At 38.9% G+C, this 16,049-nt stretch overlaps 1 protein-coding gene across 1 annotated transcript in view; it reads right to left on the reverse strand.

Moving 5' to 3' along the window:
* Positions 1–1,445, reverse strand: part of CFAP54 (cilia and flagella associated protein 54) — a 294,432-nt gene extending 292,987 nt beyond the window's left edge. Inside the window, exon 1 of the mRNA XM_043881586.1 lies at positions 1,086–1,445. Coding sequence (XP_043737521.1) covers positions 1,086–1,402 — 317 coding nt within the window. The 5' untranslated portion in view covers positions 1,403–1,445. The remainder of the gene's footprint in view (positions 1–1,085) is intronic.
* Between the last annotated feature and the right edge of the window lie 14,604 nt (positions 1,446–16,049).

The following is a 16,049-nucleotide window of genomic DNA, read 5'->3' on the forward strand; positions in this document are numbered from 1 at the left end:
CTCATCTTTCTCAATGGTCACTTTTCCTGACTTTCCCTGACCATGTTCCCTGCCATTCCATTTTAAATTATAACACCCACCTGATATCATTATCTTCCTCCCTGCTCTAATTTTCTCTAATTTTCTACCACTTACCTCCTTGTAAAATAATTTCCTTACATATTTGTTTAGTGGCTGTTTGTAGACACAAAAATACATACTCCATGGGGATATGAGTTTGTATATTAACTTGATGTTTTCCTAGTTCCTGGAATGGAACCTGATATTTAGGAGGTGCTCAATAAATATGCAGTTAAATCCATGAATGAGTAATAAATATAAATTAAAACTATTTCTTCATATTAAATACATGGATGAAAAATATAAGATGAAACTATTGACTATTCTAGTATTCTTCACCACTTGCCTACATTTCTAACTGTTCAGTTTGCAATGTGTTTTGCCTAGGAAAGAAAGATGGTTAACACAAACAGGAAAGAGCCTTAAAAACAGGTAGTCTGCAGTTCGAGATAATAACATGGTGATGGAATCCAAAAAAGGCAAACGTGCAAAATGAGTCACAAAATCAAGAACAAGCTACTGTGATGCTATTAATAGTCACAGTTGAAAAAGGAATAAAGTACAAATGTTCACAGAATGGCATCAAGAATTAACTTTTTCATGAACCTAAGTGACCTCAAAGTTATTCCTTTCCCTCCATATACAAAACTGTACCCACAACATGGAAAGTTGTGAAACCTGTGAGTGAGCCAAAACTCCACTGGCATGCATTGGCAATTAGAAGACACTCAGAACAAATGTTGAATTATGTGAACTGGTGAATTATGAAACATTTCTTTGTTGACTTTTATTCTGACCCGAGCAGGAAGTCAAGACACATTTACCAGGCATTAAGGATTGTAATAGCGACGAGTCTTCACTTCTTAAACTTCGTGTATATCTCCGGGCCCTTTGGCCAGGTTCTGCATCCGCAACACCGACCAGCTCCAGGGACCACCGCCCGCCTCCTCAGAGCATCTCCTCCTCTGGCCCTGGGAGTTGTCTTCTCCGGACAGCACCCGCCCCAGGGCCCTGCCTCTGCTTACCAAAGCCGGTGGAACTCATATTTCTGTTCCTCCGTTGTAGCTAAAGCCTTCTTTCTCTTCATGAAGCCTAGCAACTCCTGAATCTCCTTCTCACAGGTGGCCAGGAGTGGGTTTTTTGCGTCCAGCGGCCCATAAAATACTGCGAGGGGCAACAAGTCCTCGTGGCCGGCCGAGCGAGGCTGTGGGCTCAGAGAGCTCGCCTTCGACTCCAGGGGCGACTTCGAAATCGCAGTAGAGGGCAGGGGCGGGGTCGGCGGCGACACGGAGGTGGGAGACGCGTTTGGTGAAGAGACCGAGGAGGTGCCTTGCGCCGCCATGTTGACGAGACCCGGGCCCGTCCCGGGGTGTGTGTACACGCGGTTGCCCGGCGACGGTCTCGTGGTAACCAGGCTTCCCGCGAGCGTTTGGGGAAATACAGCGGCCCCTGGAGGGCAAAAGAAGAAAAACCTTGTCCAGAAAGCGATGTTCCTCCTGAGTTGTTTTTGCTCTCTTGCTCACCGCTAGATGTGATAACAGAGGATTCTGGAGAGAGAGCGAATGGGAGAGCCAGAAACTTAGGACCACATATCCAAACTATACTTTTTCCACTTCGACGACTTAATAATGATGCTCATTAATATATGCCAGGAGTTATTCTAAGCATTTGAAACAAGTAATCTCATTTACCTCATTTAATCGTCATTATAACTTTGCAATTTAGGATATTATTAGTATCTCCATTTCACAGTTTAAGAAACCAAAGTTTAGGGAGGCTTAGCCATTTGACCAAGGTCAGAGTAAATCGTTGGAGGGTCAGGGACCTGCCTTCAGACTCCAAAGGCTGTGCTCAAAATGACCTTCCCCCACCACCATGCACTCAAACTAAGGTTAGCAACAGAACTGAAAATAGGAAAATATCTAACAGCAGTTTAAGAATCAATTGCATGCAACTGATCCACTCTGGTCCCTCTTATTGGATCTTGAGGTCTGTAACTGAATGATGGTGGTGTCTATTAGTTATAGCAGTTATGATATATATGATAGTATATATATAATATATATATGATATATATGATAGTATAATAGTAGTTATGACTATTCTGTTTATTCATTTGTATTTCAGCTTTATCTTGATTATCACTATATTTTAAATTCGTGAGCATTTAACTCAGCCTTAACCTGTGGACATTAATGTGTACTAATGCTTGAAGTAGTAACTCTCAAAGAATTTTGCATTTTAAATGGGGATTTTAGGAGACTTTGCTTCTGATGGGGAAGCAATGGCCTCAAGGAAACTATTTGGGGGCAAGAGAAGTTCTTTCCCTGCATTATGGGCAATAGTTAGTTTATTTATACAGTTAAAGGGTGAGTTTCCAACTAGTACAGAACTTGCTTTGTTTATAAAAGTTAAATTGTCTAAGAGAAGGAACAGAAATATTTGATGGCTTAGGAAAAGGGGTCTTAACACTGAAAACTGTTACTCGTCTTGTAAAGACAGGAACCTTTACACCCTGTGAGCCCAATTTCCCACTTAAGATTAAGAAGCTTATTGGACCACAGACTGATTTCTTTCAGGGCTGACCTAATTTCTTGCAGACTCTCTGGACCTGTGCTAATTTGCAAGACTGGCCTAGTACGTCATGTGTACTGTACCCTAATATTCTTTGAAGGCAAATGATGATGATTTTGCATTTCAAGGCAGGTAATTATGGCCCAAGAACCTTCCTGGCAAGCAGCAAGCTCCTCTGACACCAGACTACAAGGAATTCAATTCTCCAATAAGAATGTAGAAATATTCTTTGATTAAGATTTTTATCTTGTCTCTAAGTGAACAGTAAAAATGCTAAGACTTTAAAGAATCTAGGCCTAAAGAAATAATTCATCCTTGGAGCATTTACAAAAAGTATTAATAGGCCTTTTTGAAAAGTCAGCTTGGTAAGTTCTTTCTCTTCTCATCTTTTTATTCTTACATAACAAACATGTCCACTTCAGGTCAAAAGCTGGTATAATTTGCCACTGAGTACTGTCTTTTATATTGATGAAAGTGAAACTGCAGGATAAATGTAAATTAAAGTGGTCAAAGAGGAGGAAAGAAAATAAAAATAAAACACATAAAGTAGATTTATTTCCCTTTGGTCTGACTGCTCTCAGAAACAGCTTTCATAGCTCAGACACATATCAGTCACTGGTAAAAGAAAATGTGACTAATTAAATTCAAATACTTGAATTATGAAACATTGTATCTTAGTCATTTTCCTCCTTGCACACACACTCAAGCTAACAAAGCATAACTTTCAGTAGTTTTTGAAAGCTCATCTGCATATTTAAATGGGTGCTATACTCGGAATCATCACTGTGGTAAGATGGATATTTCCATTTTCTGCAGTTTAAATTATATTTAACTCATTTTTTAAAATATTCTTGAGATGTTATCTTTCTGATAATGAGAAGCAGCTATTAGGATATCTTTTCTATTTTCTTGTCACTTCGCTTTATTCTTTTTACTGTAGTAAAAGAATAGAGCTTTGCAACTGTCTGACAGCTAAATAATGTAAATAGCTTCCTTATAAATAATGTAAATTTCTGTTTCCTTATAATTAAGGAAATTAAGTGTCTGCAGGCTGCAGGGATCCTTTTGCCCATTCAAGAGTCTTTATCATTTAAAGTTACTGTTAGAGAAAGAATAAATAAAGTTAATATTCTTTCTATTCCTAATGTGGTTGTTAATCATTTGAACTGTCTCAAATATGTAAGATATTTTTTTTAAAAAGCACGAAGATCTACCTTTCCTACCTCACTATCTAATATTTAGACCATTCTTACTTTCATGCTTTCCTTCAGTGAAATAGAGGCATTTCATTCAGTGCAGTTTAGTCACTCAGTCGTGTCCTGCTCTTTGCGATGCCATGGACCGCAGCACGCCAGGCCTCCCTGTCCATCACCAACTCCCAGAGCTTGTTTAAACTCATGTTCATCCAGTCGGTGATGCCATCCAACCATCTCATCCTCTGTCGTCCCCTTCTCCTCCTGCCTTCAATCTTTCCCAGCACTAGGGTCTCTTCTAATGAGTCGGCTCTTCGCATCAGGTAGAGCATCAACTTCAGCATCAGTCCTTCCAATGAATAATCAGGACTGATTTCCTTCAGGATTGATGGGTTTGATCTCCCTGCAGTCCCAGGGACTCTCGAGAGTCTTCTCCAACACCACAGTTCAAAAGCATGAATTCTTCAATGCTGTTTTCTTTATAGTCCAACTCTCACATCCATACATGAGTACTGCAAAAATCATAGCTTTGACTAGACAGACCTTTGTTGGCAAAGTAATGTCTCTGCTTTTTAATATGCTGTCTAAGTGGGTCATAGCTTTTCTTCCAAGGAGCAAGCGTCTTTTAATTTCATGGCTGCAGTCACTATCTATAGTGATTTTAGAGCCCAAGAAAATAAAGTCTGTCACCATTTCCATTGTTTCCCCATCTATTTGCCATGAAGTGATGGGACCAGATGCCATGATCTTAGTTTTTGAAATGTTGTGTTTTAAGCCAGCTTTTTCACTCTCCTCTTTCACTTTCATCAAGAGGCTCTTTAGTTCCTCTTCACTTTTTGCCATAAGGGTGGTATCATCTGTGTATCCCAGGTTATTGTTATTTCTCTAGGAAATCTTGATTCTAGCTTGTGCTTCATCCAGCCTGGCATTTCACATGATGTACTCTACATAGAAGTCAAATGAGCACTGTGACAATATACAGCCTTGACATACTCCTTTCCCAATTTGGAACCAGTCCATTTTTCCATGTCTGGTTCTAGCTGTTGCTTCTTGGCCTGCATACAGGTTTCCCAGGAGGCAGGTCAGGTGGTCTGGTATTCCCATCCCTTTAAGAATTTAAGAATTTTCCACAGTTTGTCATGATCTACACAGTCAAAGACTTTGGTGTAATCAATAAAGCAGAAGTAGATGTTTTTCTGGAACTCTCTTGCTTTTTCTATGATCCAACTGCTACTGCTACTGCTAAGTCATTTCAGTTATGTCTAACTCTGTGCAACCCCACCCCTGGGATTCTCCAGGCAAGAACACTGGAGTGGGTTGCCATTTCCTTCTCCAGTGCATAAAAGTGAAAAGTGAAAGTGAAGTCACTCAGTCATGTCCGACTCTTTGCAACCCCATGGACTGCAGCCTACCAGGCTCCTCCGTCCATGGGATTTTTCAAGCAAGAGTACTGGAGTGGGGTGCTATTGCCTTCTCCATATAATCCAACAGATGTTGGCAATTTGATCTCTGGTTCCTCTGCCTTTTCTAAATCCAGCTTGAACATCTGGAAGTTCATGGTTCATGTACAGTTGAAACCTGGCTTAGAGAATTTTGAGCATTACTTTGCTAGCATGTGAGATGAGTGCAATTGTGTGGTACTTTGAACATTCTTTGACATTGCCCTTCTTTGGGATTGAAATGAAAACTGACATTTTCCAGTCCTGTGGCCACTGCTGAGTTTTCCAAATTTGCTGGCATATTTAGTGCAGCACTCTCACAGCAGCATCTTTCAGGATTTGAAATAGCTCAACTGGAATCCCATCACCTCCACTAACTTTGATCATAGTGATCCTTCCTAAGGCCCACTTGACTTCACATTCCAGGATGTCTGGCTCTAGGTAAGTGATCACACCATCATGGTTATCTGGGTCATGAAGATCTTTTTTGTATAGTTCTTCTGTGTATTCTTGCCACCTCTTCTTAATCTCTTCTGCTCTTTTAGGTCCATACCATTTCTGTCCTTTATTGTGCCCATCTTTGCATGAAATGTTCCCCTGGTATCTCTAATTTTCTTGAAGAGATCTCTAGTCTTTCCCATTCTATTGTTTTCCTCTATTTCTTTGCACTGATCACTGAGGAAGTCTTTGTTATTTCTCCTTGCTATTCTCTGGAAATCTGCATTCAAATGGGTATATCTTTCCTTGTCTTCTTTGCCTTTCGATTCTCTCCTTTTCTCAGCTATTTGTAAAGCCGCCTCAGACAACCATTTTGCCTTTTTGCATTTCTTGGGGATGGTTTTGATCACTGCCTCCTGTACAATGTCACACACCTCTGTCCACAGTTCTTCAGGCATTCTAGAACTGAAGTGCATGATTAGATCTATCAGATCTAATCCCTTGAATCTGTTTGTCACCTCCACTGTATAATTGTAAGGGATTTGATTCAGGTCATACCTGAATAGTCTAGTGGTTTTCCCTACTTTCTTCAATTTAAGTCTGAATTTGGCAATAAGGAGTTCATGATGTGAACTCCTTAAAGTTCAGATCCCAGTCTTACTTTTGCTGAGTGTATAGAACTGCTCCATCTTTGGCTGAGAAGAAGATAATCAATCTGATTTTAGTATTGACCATCTGGTGATGTCCATGTGTAGTCTTCTCTTGTGTTTTTGGAAGAGGGTGTTTGCTATGACCGGAACATTCTCTTGGCAAAACTCTGTTAGTCTTTGCCCTGCTTCATTTTGTACTCCAAGGCCAAATTTGCCTGTTGCTCCAGGTATCTCTTTTGACTTCCTACTTTTGCATTTTGCCATTTCTTTAATATGTCATAAATGCATAAATGAACCACATATTCCCTGCAAGAAGCAGATGACACACCCACAACTAACCCTGAAGAAGGCATACTGTGAAACATGCTGTGATAAAGACTTTTAAAGGCTATAGGAACCCCAAAGTGAAGTCTGGGACTGGAGAGAGAATACAGGATTCTAGAGGAGGTGATGTCTTGACCTTGAACCATAACCACTCTTCATTAATAGAAAGGTCTTTGCAACATGCTTTTGCCTAATTACTGGTAAGCACTGATGGCTCAGCGGTAAAGAATCCACCCTCAGTGGGGGAGATGCAGGTTCAACCCCTGGATCAGGAAGATCCCCTGGGGGAGGAAATGGCAACCCACTCCAGCATTCTTGCCTGGAAAATTCCATGGACAGAGGAGCCTGGTGGGCTACAGTCCATGGGGTGATAAAAAGTCAGACACGAGTGAGTGACTGAACACACATGTCATAACCTAGCACTGAAGACTGGCTGCTGGCAGAGTATATAAATGAGTGGCGATGGTTTAGTCACTAAGTCGTGTCTGACTCTTGTGACCCCATGGACTGTATAGCCCACCTGACTTCTCTGTCCGTGGAATTTCCCAGGCAAGAATACTGGAGTGGGTTGCCATTTCCTTCTCCAGGTTATCTTCCCAACCCAGAGATCAAACCTGCATCTCCTGCATTGCAGATGATCTCCTGCATTGCAAGCAGATTCTTTAACACTGAGCCACCAGGGAAGTCCCCATATAAGTGAGTGGATGAAAAGAAAAAAAGCAAGATGAAGAGCATTTAGAAGGATATTCCTGACTGAGAGAGAAGACTGAGTAAGGAACAAAGTCATAAACACACACAGCAAGTTAAATTAAAAAATTTGCCTAGTGTGGTGAGTCATAGACTGCAGAAGGTGAGGTGGAAAAAGAAGCATGATCAAATCAAGTGGATAGTTAGAAAGTATGCTAGAAATTTTGACTTATTTCTATATTCAGTGGGGAACCTCAGTTAGAAAATCAATGTCATGTAGAGGTTAAAAATCCAATTCCAAACTAATATCAGGCCAGAAATCATGGCTAAATCCCCAGTTCTTCCAAGTTACTTAAGCTCAGTATGCCTTGATTTCTTCATTTGTAAAAAGGGGATGAAATAATAATACTACCTACCTCATAGTTTTGTTTTGTTTGGAATTAAATGAGTTAATATATGTAAAACCCTTAAAGTGGTGCCTGGCACATAGTGAGTGCTATATTGTTGTTGTTTAGTTGCTAAGTCATGTCCAATTCTTTGCAACTCCAAGGAATGTAGCCTGCAAGGCTCCTCTGTCCATGGGTTTCTCCAGGCAGGAATACTGGAGTGGGTTGCCATTGCCTTCTCCAGGGGCTCTTCCTAAACCAGGAATTGAACCTGCACCTCCAGTATTGACAGGTGGATTCTTTGCTGCTGAGCCACCAGGGAAGCCCCAAGTGCTGTATAAATGTTTGTTAATATAATTATTCAGTTGGGAACCGTTGAACATCCTTAACCAGAAAAGAGTATGAACCGGTCTATATTTTATGTAATTTAGAAGGAAAATTATTATGGTATAATGAAAGATTTGCATGAAGAAGGTTACATCTGATCTAAGCCCCACAGATCATGACAACAATTATACACAGTCAACAATCAGACAGAATCAGTCAAACTAAAACCACAGATAGACACAGGGCTGGAATCAGTAGGAAACCAAATTCTGATCAATTAAGTAAAATGAGAGTCATGGAGTAATACATAATTTATATAACAATTATACTAAACATAATAATATATTATATATTTTATGTTTTATATAATATTTCATTATATATGTAGTTGTTGCAAAATATTAGAAGAAATTCCAACAGAATGTATTTATAGTCTTGCAGTAAAGTCTTCCCTAAAAGTTACAAAATTGAAGGACAAAAAGGAAAATACAAATCAACTTGAATATATTAAAAGGCAAACTTTTGGAAGGAAGAAAGATACCACCACAGAAGTGAAACAACAAAACATACATTGGAAAAAGATTTTTTTAATGCATAACGTACTGTGTGAATATTGTTTTGATAAATATCAGGCGAAGACTAATAGGAAGACCAGATAGGGCTTCTCTTCTCTTCATGTCTTTTGGGTCGACCCACCCTCATGCCTAAAGGATGTATTTTCCTTTGCTTTCTAAATGAAACTGAGATGTAACACAGAGCCGTAACACTGGTCTGTCCGCCACTTCAAATGTTTGCTGCAGTGACATGGAACCGAGGAACTTACACACTCCCCTGACGTATATGGCGTCAATGCTCAGATTTAACCTGGCTGAAACAGTCTCGGCTTGTTGTGCCCCCACCCCACCACCCCCCAGGCGGAAGCCAAGCACCGCAGAAGCCCAACTCAGTGAAAGCTCCCACATGGAAGCTGAACACAAAGAAAACACAGCTCAGGGGAAATGACAAGAAGCCCAGCGTGCTGGACACTGGAACAGCAAAAACAAACTCAGCAGAAAGCTCATGCAGCTGAGTCTCAGATTCCAAAAGATCTCCTGTTAAGCCTGAACCTCCAGTTTAATTGTAACAGAAGAAACATTGTTGGAATGTGGCTGAAGAAGAGATCAAGCCCTGAGCCTTTGGAGTGGGAGCACTGACTCTAAGACACTAGATGACCAGAGAACTACCCTAGGGAGTATCAGATAGTGAGAACTCACACAAAGGAAACCACTTGAACACAAGACCAGACAACCACCAGTAGCACCCTGTGCAGGACACCTCATCTAGACAACAAACAAAGCAAAAATACAAACCATATCATCAGCAGACAGGATTACCACCTCACTCAGCCTTGCCCATCAGAGGAAAAACAAACAAAGAAGCCAAAAACTCAGCACAAATCTCACCATATAGGAAGGTTGTACAAACCACTGGACCAACCTTAGGAGGGCAGAAAGCAAAAGGAAGAAAGAATTCAACCTTGAACCCTGGGAAAAGGAGACCTCAAACACAATAAGTTTTAAAAAGAAAAGAAAAGAAAAGGCAGAGAAATACTACACAAATGAAGGAACAAATTAGAAACACAGAAGTCCAAATAAATGAAGAGGAAATAGGCAAACAACCTGAAAAAGAACTCAGAATAATGATAGTAAAGATGATCAAAAACCTTGAAAACAAAATGGAGAAAATGGAAGAATTGATTAACAAAGACATAGAAGAATTAAAGAATAAACATACAGAGATAAACAACACAATTACCGAAATTAAAAATATCCTGGAAGGAATCAATAGCAGTATATCTGAAGCAGAAGAACGAATCAGTGAACCAGAAGACAAAATGGTGGAAATAACTTCTGAAGAGCAGAATAAAGTAAAAAGAATGAAAAGAACCGAGGATAGTCTCAGAGACCTCTGGGACAATATCAAATGCACCAACATTTGAATTATAGGGGTCCCAGAAAAAGAAGAGAAGAAGAAAGGGTATGAGAAAATTTTTGAAGAGATTATAGTTGAAAATTTCCCCAGCATGGAAAAGGAAATAGTCAGTCAAGTCCAAGAGGCACAGAGTCCCATACAGGATAAACCCAAGGAGAAACATGCCAAGACACACACTAATCAAACTGACAAAGACTAAACATAAAGAAAGAATACTAAAAGCAGCAAGGGAGAAGCAACAAGTAACATACAAGGGAAACCCCATATGCTTAACAGCTGATCTTTCAGCAGAAACTCTGCAGGCCAGAAGGGAGTGGCAGGATATATTTAAAGTACTGAAAGAGAAAAACCTACAACCAAGATTATGGTACCTGGCAAGGATCTCATTCAAAATTGATGGAGAAATAAAAAGCTTTTTAGACAAGCAAAAGTTAAGAGAATTCAGTCCCACCAAACCAGCTTTACAACAAATGTTAAAGGGACTTACATAGTCAAGAAATGCAAGAGAAGGAAAAAGGTCTACAAAATCAACCCCAAATAATTAAGAAAATAGCAATAGGAACATATATATCAATAATTACTTTAAATGTAAATGGATTAAATGCTCCAACCAAAAGACACAGACTGTTGAATGGATACAAAAACAAGACCCATATATATGCTGCCTACAAGAAACCCACTTCAGACCTAAAGACACGTATAGACTGAAAGTGAGAGGATGGAAAAATATATTCCATGCAAATGGAAAGCAAAAGAAAGCTGGAGTAGCAATCCTCATATCAGACAAAATAAACCTTAAAATAAAGATTACAAGAGATAAGGAAGGCCACTACATAATGATCAAGGAATCAACCCGAGAGGAAGACGTAACAATTGTAAATATCTATGCACCCAACATAGCAGCACCTCAATACATAAGACAAAATACTACCAGACATAAAAGGAGAAAATGACAGTAACACAATAATATTAGGAGACTTTAATACCCCTCTCACACCAATGGACAGAGCATCAAAACAGAAAATTAATAAGGAAATGTGTTATATGAAACATTACATGAGATGGAGCTCATTGATATCTTCAGGACATTCCATCCAAATGCAGAAGAATAAACCTTCTTCTTAAGTGTACATGGAACATTCTCCAGGAGAGACCACATCTTGGGTCACATATCAAGCCTCAGCAAATTTAAGAAAGTTGAAATCATATCAAGCATCTTCTCCAACCACAACATTATGAGACTAAATATCAATTACAAGGGAAAAAAACTGTAAGAAACACAAACACATAGAGATTAAACAACACGTTTCTGAATAACCAACAGGTTACTGAAGAAATCAAAAGGGAAATAAAAACATTTCTAGAAACAAATGACAATGAAAACACGATGACAAGAAACCTATGGGATGCAGCAAAAGCAGCTCTAAGAGAGGAGTTTATAGCAATACAATCCTACCTCAAGAAGCAAGAAAGACACCAAATAGACAACCTAACTCTACACCTAAAATGACTGGAAAAAGAAGAACAACAAAAAGAAAATTAGTAGAAGGAAAGAAATCATAAAAAGCCAAGCAGAAATAAATGAAAAAGAAATGAAAGAAACAGTGATAAAGACTAATAAAACTAAAAGCTGGTTCTTTGAGAAGATAAACAAAATGGACAAACCTTTGGCTAGACTCACCAAGGAAAAAAGAGAGAAGAATCAAATCAACAAAACCAGAAATGAAAAAGGAGAGATTACAACAGACAATGCAGAAATACAAAGGATTTTAAGAGACTATTGTGAACAGCTATATGGCAATAAAATGGATAACCTGGAAGAAATGGACAGATTCTTAGAAAAGTTCAATCTTCCAAGACTGAACCAGGAAGAAATAGAAATTATGAACAATCCAAATACAAGCACTGAAATTGAAGCTGTGACCAAAAAATCTCCCAAAAAACAAAAGCCCAGGACCAGATGGCTTCACAGGAGAATTCTATCAAACATTTAGAGAAGAGCTAATGTCTATCCTTCTGAAACTTTTCAAAAAATTGCAGAGGAAGGAACACTTCCAAATTCATTCTACAAAGCCACCATGATCCTGATACCAAAACCAGACAAAGACAACACAGAAAAAGAAAACTAAAGGCCAATATCACTGATGAACATAAAGGCAAAAATCCTCAACAAAATTTTAGCAAACAACTCAGCAACACATCAAAAAGCTCATACACCATGATCCAATTGGGTTTATTCCAAGGAAGCAAGGATTCTTCAACATATGCAAATCATTCAATGTGATACACCATATTAACAAATTGAAATATAAAAACCATATGATAATCTCAATAGATGAAGAAAAAAGCCTTTGACAAAATTCAGCACCCATTTATTATTAAAACTCTTCAAAAAATGGGCATAGATGAGACAAGTGCTCAGGGCTGGTACACTGGGAGGACCCAAAGGGATGGGATGGGGAGGGAGGTGGGAGGGGGGATCAGGATGGGAAACACATGTAAATCCATGGCTGATTCATGTCAATGTATGGCAAAAACCACTACAGTATTGTAAAGTAATTAGCCTCCAACTAATAAAAATAAATGAAAAAAAATTAAAAAATAAAAAAAAAATTTTTTAATGTGCATAGAAGTAACCTACCTCAACATAGTAAAGGCCATATATAATAAGCCTACAGCAAACATTATTCTCAAAGGTGAAAAATTGAAAGCATTCCCCCTAAGATCAGGAAGAAGATAAGGGTGCCCACTTTTCCCACTATTATTCAACATTGTTCTGGAAGTCCTAGTTACAGCAATCAGAGAAAAAAAAGAAATAAAAGGAATCCAGATCAGAAAAGAAGTAAAGCTCTCACTGTTTGCAGATGACATGATACTTTACATAGAAAACCCTAAAGTTAGCATCAGAAGAGTACTAGAATTAATCAATGAATTTAGCAAAGTTGCAGGATACAAAATCAACACACAGAAATCACTTGCATTTCTATATACTAACAATGAAAAATCAGAAAGAGAAATTAAGGAATCAATCCCATTCACCATTGCAATAAAAATAATTAAATATTTAGGAATAAACTTACCTAAGGAGACAAAAGAACTATACGCAGAAAATTATAAAACACTGATGAAAGAAATCAAAGATGACATAAACAGATGGAGAGATATTCCATGTTCCTGGGTAGGAAGAACCAAGATTGTGAAAATAACTATACTACCAAACGCAAACTACAGATTCAATGCTATCCCTATCAAATTACCAATGGCATTTTTTCACAGAACTAGAACATAAAATTTCACAATTCATATGGAAACAAAAAAGATGCCAAATAGCCAAAGCAGTCTTAAGAAAGAAGAATGGAGCTGGAGAAATCTACCTTCTTGACTTCAGGTTATACTACAAAGCTACAGTCATCAAGACAGTATGGTACTGACACAAAAACAGAAACATAGCCCAATGGAACAAGACAGAAAGCCTAGAAATAAACCCATGCACCTATGGGTACCTCATATTTGACAAAGGAGGCAAGAATATACAATGGAGCAAAGAGCCTCTTCAATAAATGGTGCTGGGAAAACTGGACAGCTACATGTAAAACAATGAAACTAGAACACTTCCTAACACAATACACAAATATAAACTCAAAATGGATTAAAGACCTAAATGTAGGACCAGAAACTATAAAACTCTTAGAGGAAAACATAAGCAGAACACTCAATGACATAAATCAAAGCAAGATCCTCTATGACCCACATTTTAGAGTAATGGAAATAAAGACAAAAATAAACAAGTGGGGCCTGATTAAACTTAAAAGCTTTTGCACAGCAAAGGAAACTATAAACAAGGTAAAAAGACAGCTCTCAGAATGGGAGAAAGTAATAGCAAATGAAACAACTGACAGAAGATTAATTTCCAAAATATACAAGCAGCTCATACAACTCAATACCAGAAAAACAAACAACCCAGTCAAAAAGTGGGGAAAGACCTAAACAGACATTTCTCCAAAGAAGACCTACAGATGGCTAACAAACACATGAAAAGACACTCAACATCACTCATTATTAGAGACATGCAAATCAAAATTACAATGAGATATCACCTCATACCATCAGAATGGCCATCATCAAAAAGTCTACAAACAATAAATGCTGGAGAGGGTGTGGAGAAAAGGAAACACTCTTGCACTGTTGGTGGGAATGTAAATTGACACAGTCACTATGGGAGATGGCATGGAGATTCCTTTAAAAACTAGGAATAAAACCACCATATGACCCAGCAATCCCATCCTAGACATATACCATGAGGAAACCAAAATTGAAAGAGGTACATGTATCCTATAGTTCACTGCAGCGCTATTTACAATAGCTAGAACACGGAAGCAACCTAGATGTCCATCGACAGATGAATGGATAAAGATGTGGTGGTATATATACACAATGGAATATTACTCAGCCATAAAAAGGAATGCCTTTGACAGTTCTAATGAGGTGGGTGAACCTAGAACCTATTATACAGAGTGAAGTAAGTCAGAAAGAGATAGATATCATTTTCTAAAACATATATACGGAATCTAGGAAAATGGTACTAAAGAAGTTATTCACAGGGCAGCAATGGAGAAACAGACATAAAGAATAGACTTATGGACATGGGGAGAGGGGGGGAGAGGGTGAGATGTATGGAAAGAGTAACATGGAAACTTACATTACCATGTGTAAAATAGATAGTCAACGGGAATTTGCTGTATGGCTAAGAAACTCAAACATGGGCTCTGCCTCAACCTAGAGGGGTGGGATGAGGAGGGAGATGGGAGGGAGGTTCAAAAGGGAGGGGATATATGTATATCTATGGCTGATTCAGGCTGAGGTTTGACAGACAACAACAAAATTCTGTAAAGCAACTAGTTTAGTCACTCAGTCCAACTCTTTGTGACCCCATGGACTGCAGCACACCAGGCTTCCCTGTCCATCACCAACTCCCAGAGTTTACTCAAACTCATACACATCAAGCTGGTGATGCCATCCAACCATCTAATCCTCTGTTATCCCCTTCTCCTCCTGCCTTCAATCTTTCCCAACATCAGGGTCTTTTCAAATTAGTCAGCTCTTCGCATCAGGTGGCAAAAGGATTGGAGATTCAGCTTCATCATCAGTCCTTCCAATGAACACCCAGGACTGATCTCCTTTAGGATGGACTGGTTGGATCTCCTTGCAGTCCAAGGGATTCTCAAGAGTCTTCTCCAACACCACAGTTCAAAAGCATCAATTCTTCAGCACTCAGCTTTCTTTATAGTCCAGCTCTCATATCCATACATGACTACTGGAGAAATCATAGCCTTGACTAGACAGACCTTTGTGGGCCAAGTAATGTCTCTGCTTTTCAATATGCTGTCTAGGTTGGTCAAAACTTTTCTTGCAAGGAGTATGCGTCTTTTAATTTCATGGCTGCAGTCACCATCTGCCATGATTTTGGAGCCCCCCAAAATAAAGTCTGCTAGTTTCCACTGTTTCCCCATCTATTTGCCAAGAAGTGATGGGACCAGATGCCATGATCTTAGTTTTCTGAATGTTGAGCTTTAAGCCAACTTTTTCACTCCCCTCTTTCACTTTCATCAAGAGGCTCTTTAGCTCCTCTTCGCTTTCTGCCATAAGGGTGGTATCATCTGCATATCTGAAGTTATTGATATTTCTCCCAGCAATCTTGATTCTAGCTTGTGCTTCATCCAGCCCAGCATTTCTCATGATGTTCTCTGCATATAAGTTAAATAAGCAGGGTGACAATATACAGCCTTGACATACTCCTTTTCCTATTTGGAAACAGTCTGTTGTTCCATGTCTAGTTCTAACAGTTGTTTCCTGATCTGCATACAGATTTCTCAAGAGGCAGGTCAGGTGGTCTGGTATTCCCATCTATTTCAGAATTTTCCATAGTTTGTTGTGATCCACACAGTCAAAGACTTTGGCATAGTAAATAAAACAGAAGTAGATGTTTTTCTGGAAGTCTCT

Source organism: Cervus elaphus, chromosome 22, assembly GCF_910594005.1.
Source record: "Cervus elaphus chromosome 22, mCerEla1.1, whole genome shotgun sequence".
Lineage (NCBI taxonomy): Eukaryota > Metazoa > Chordata > Mammalia > Artiodactyla > Cervidae > Cervus > Cervus elaphus.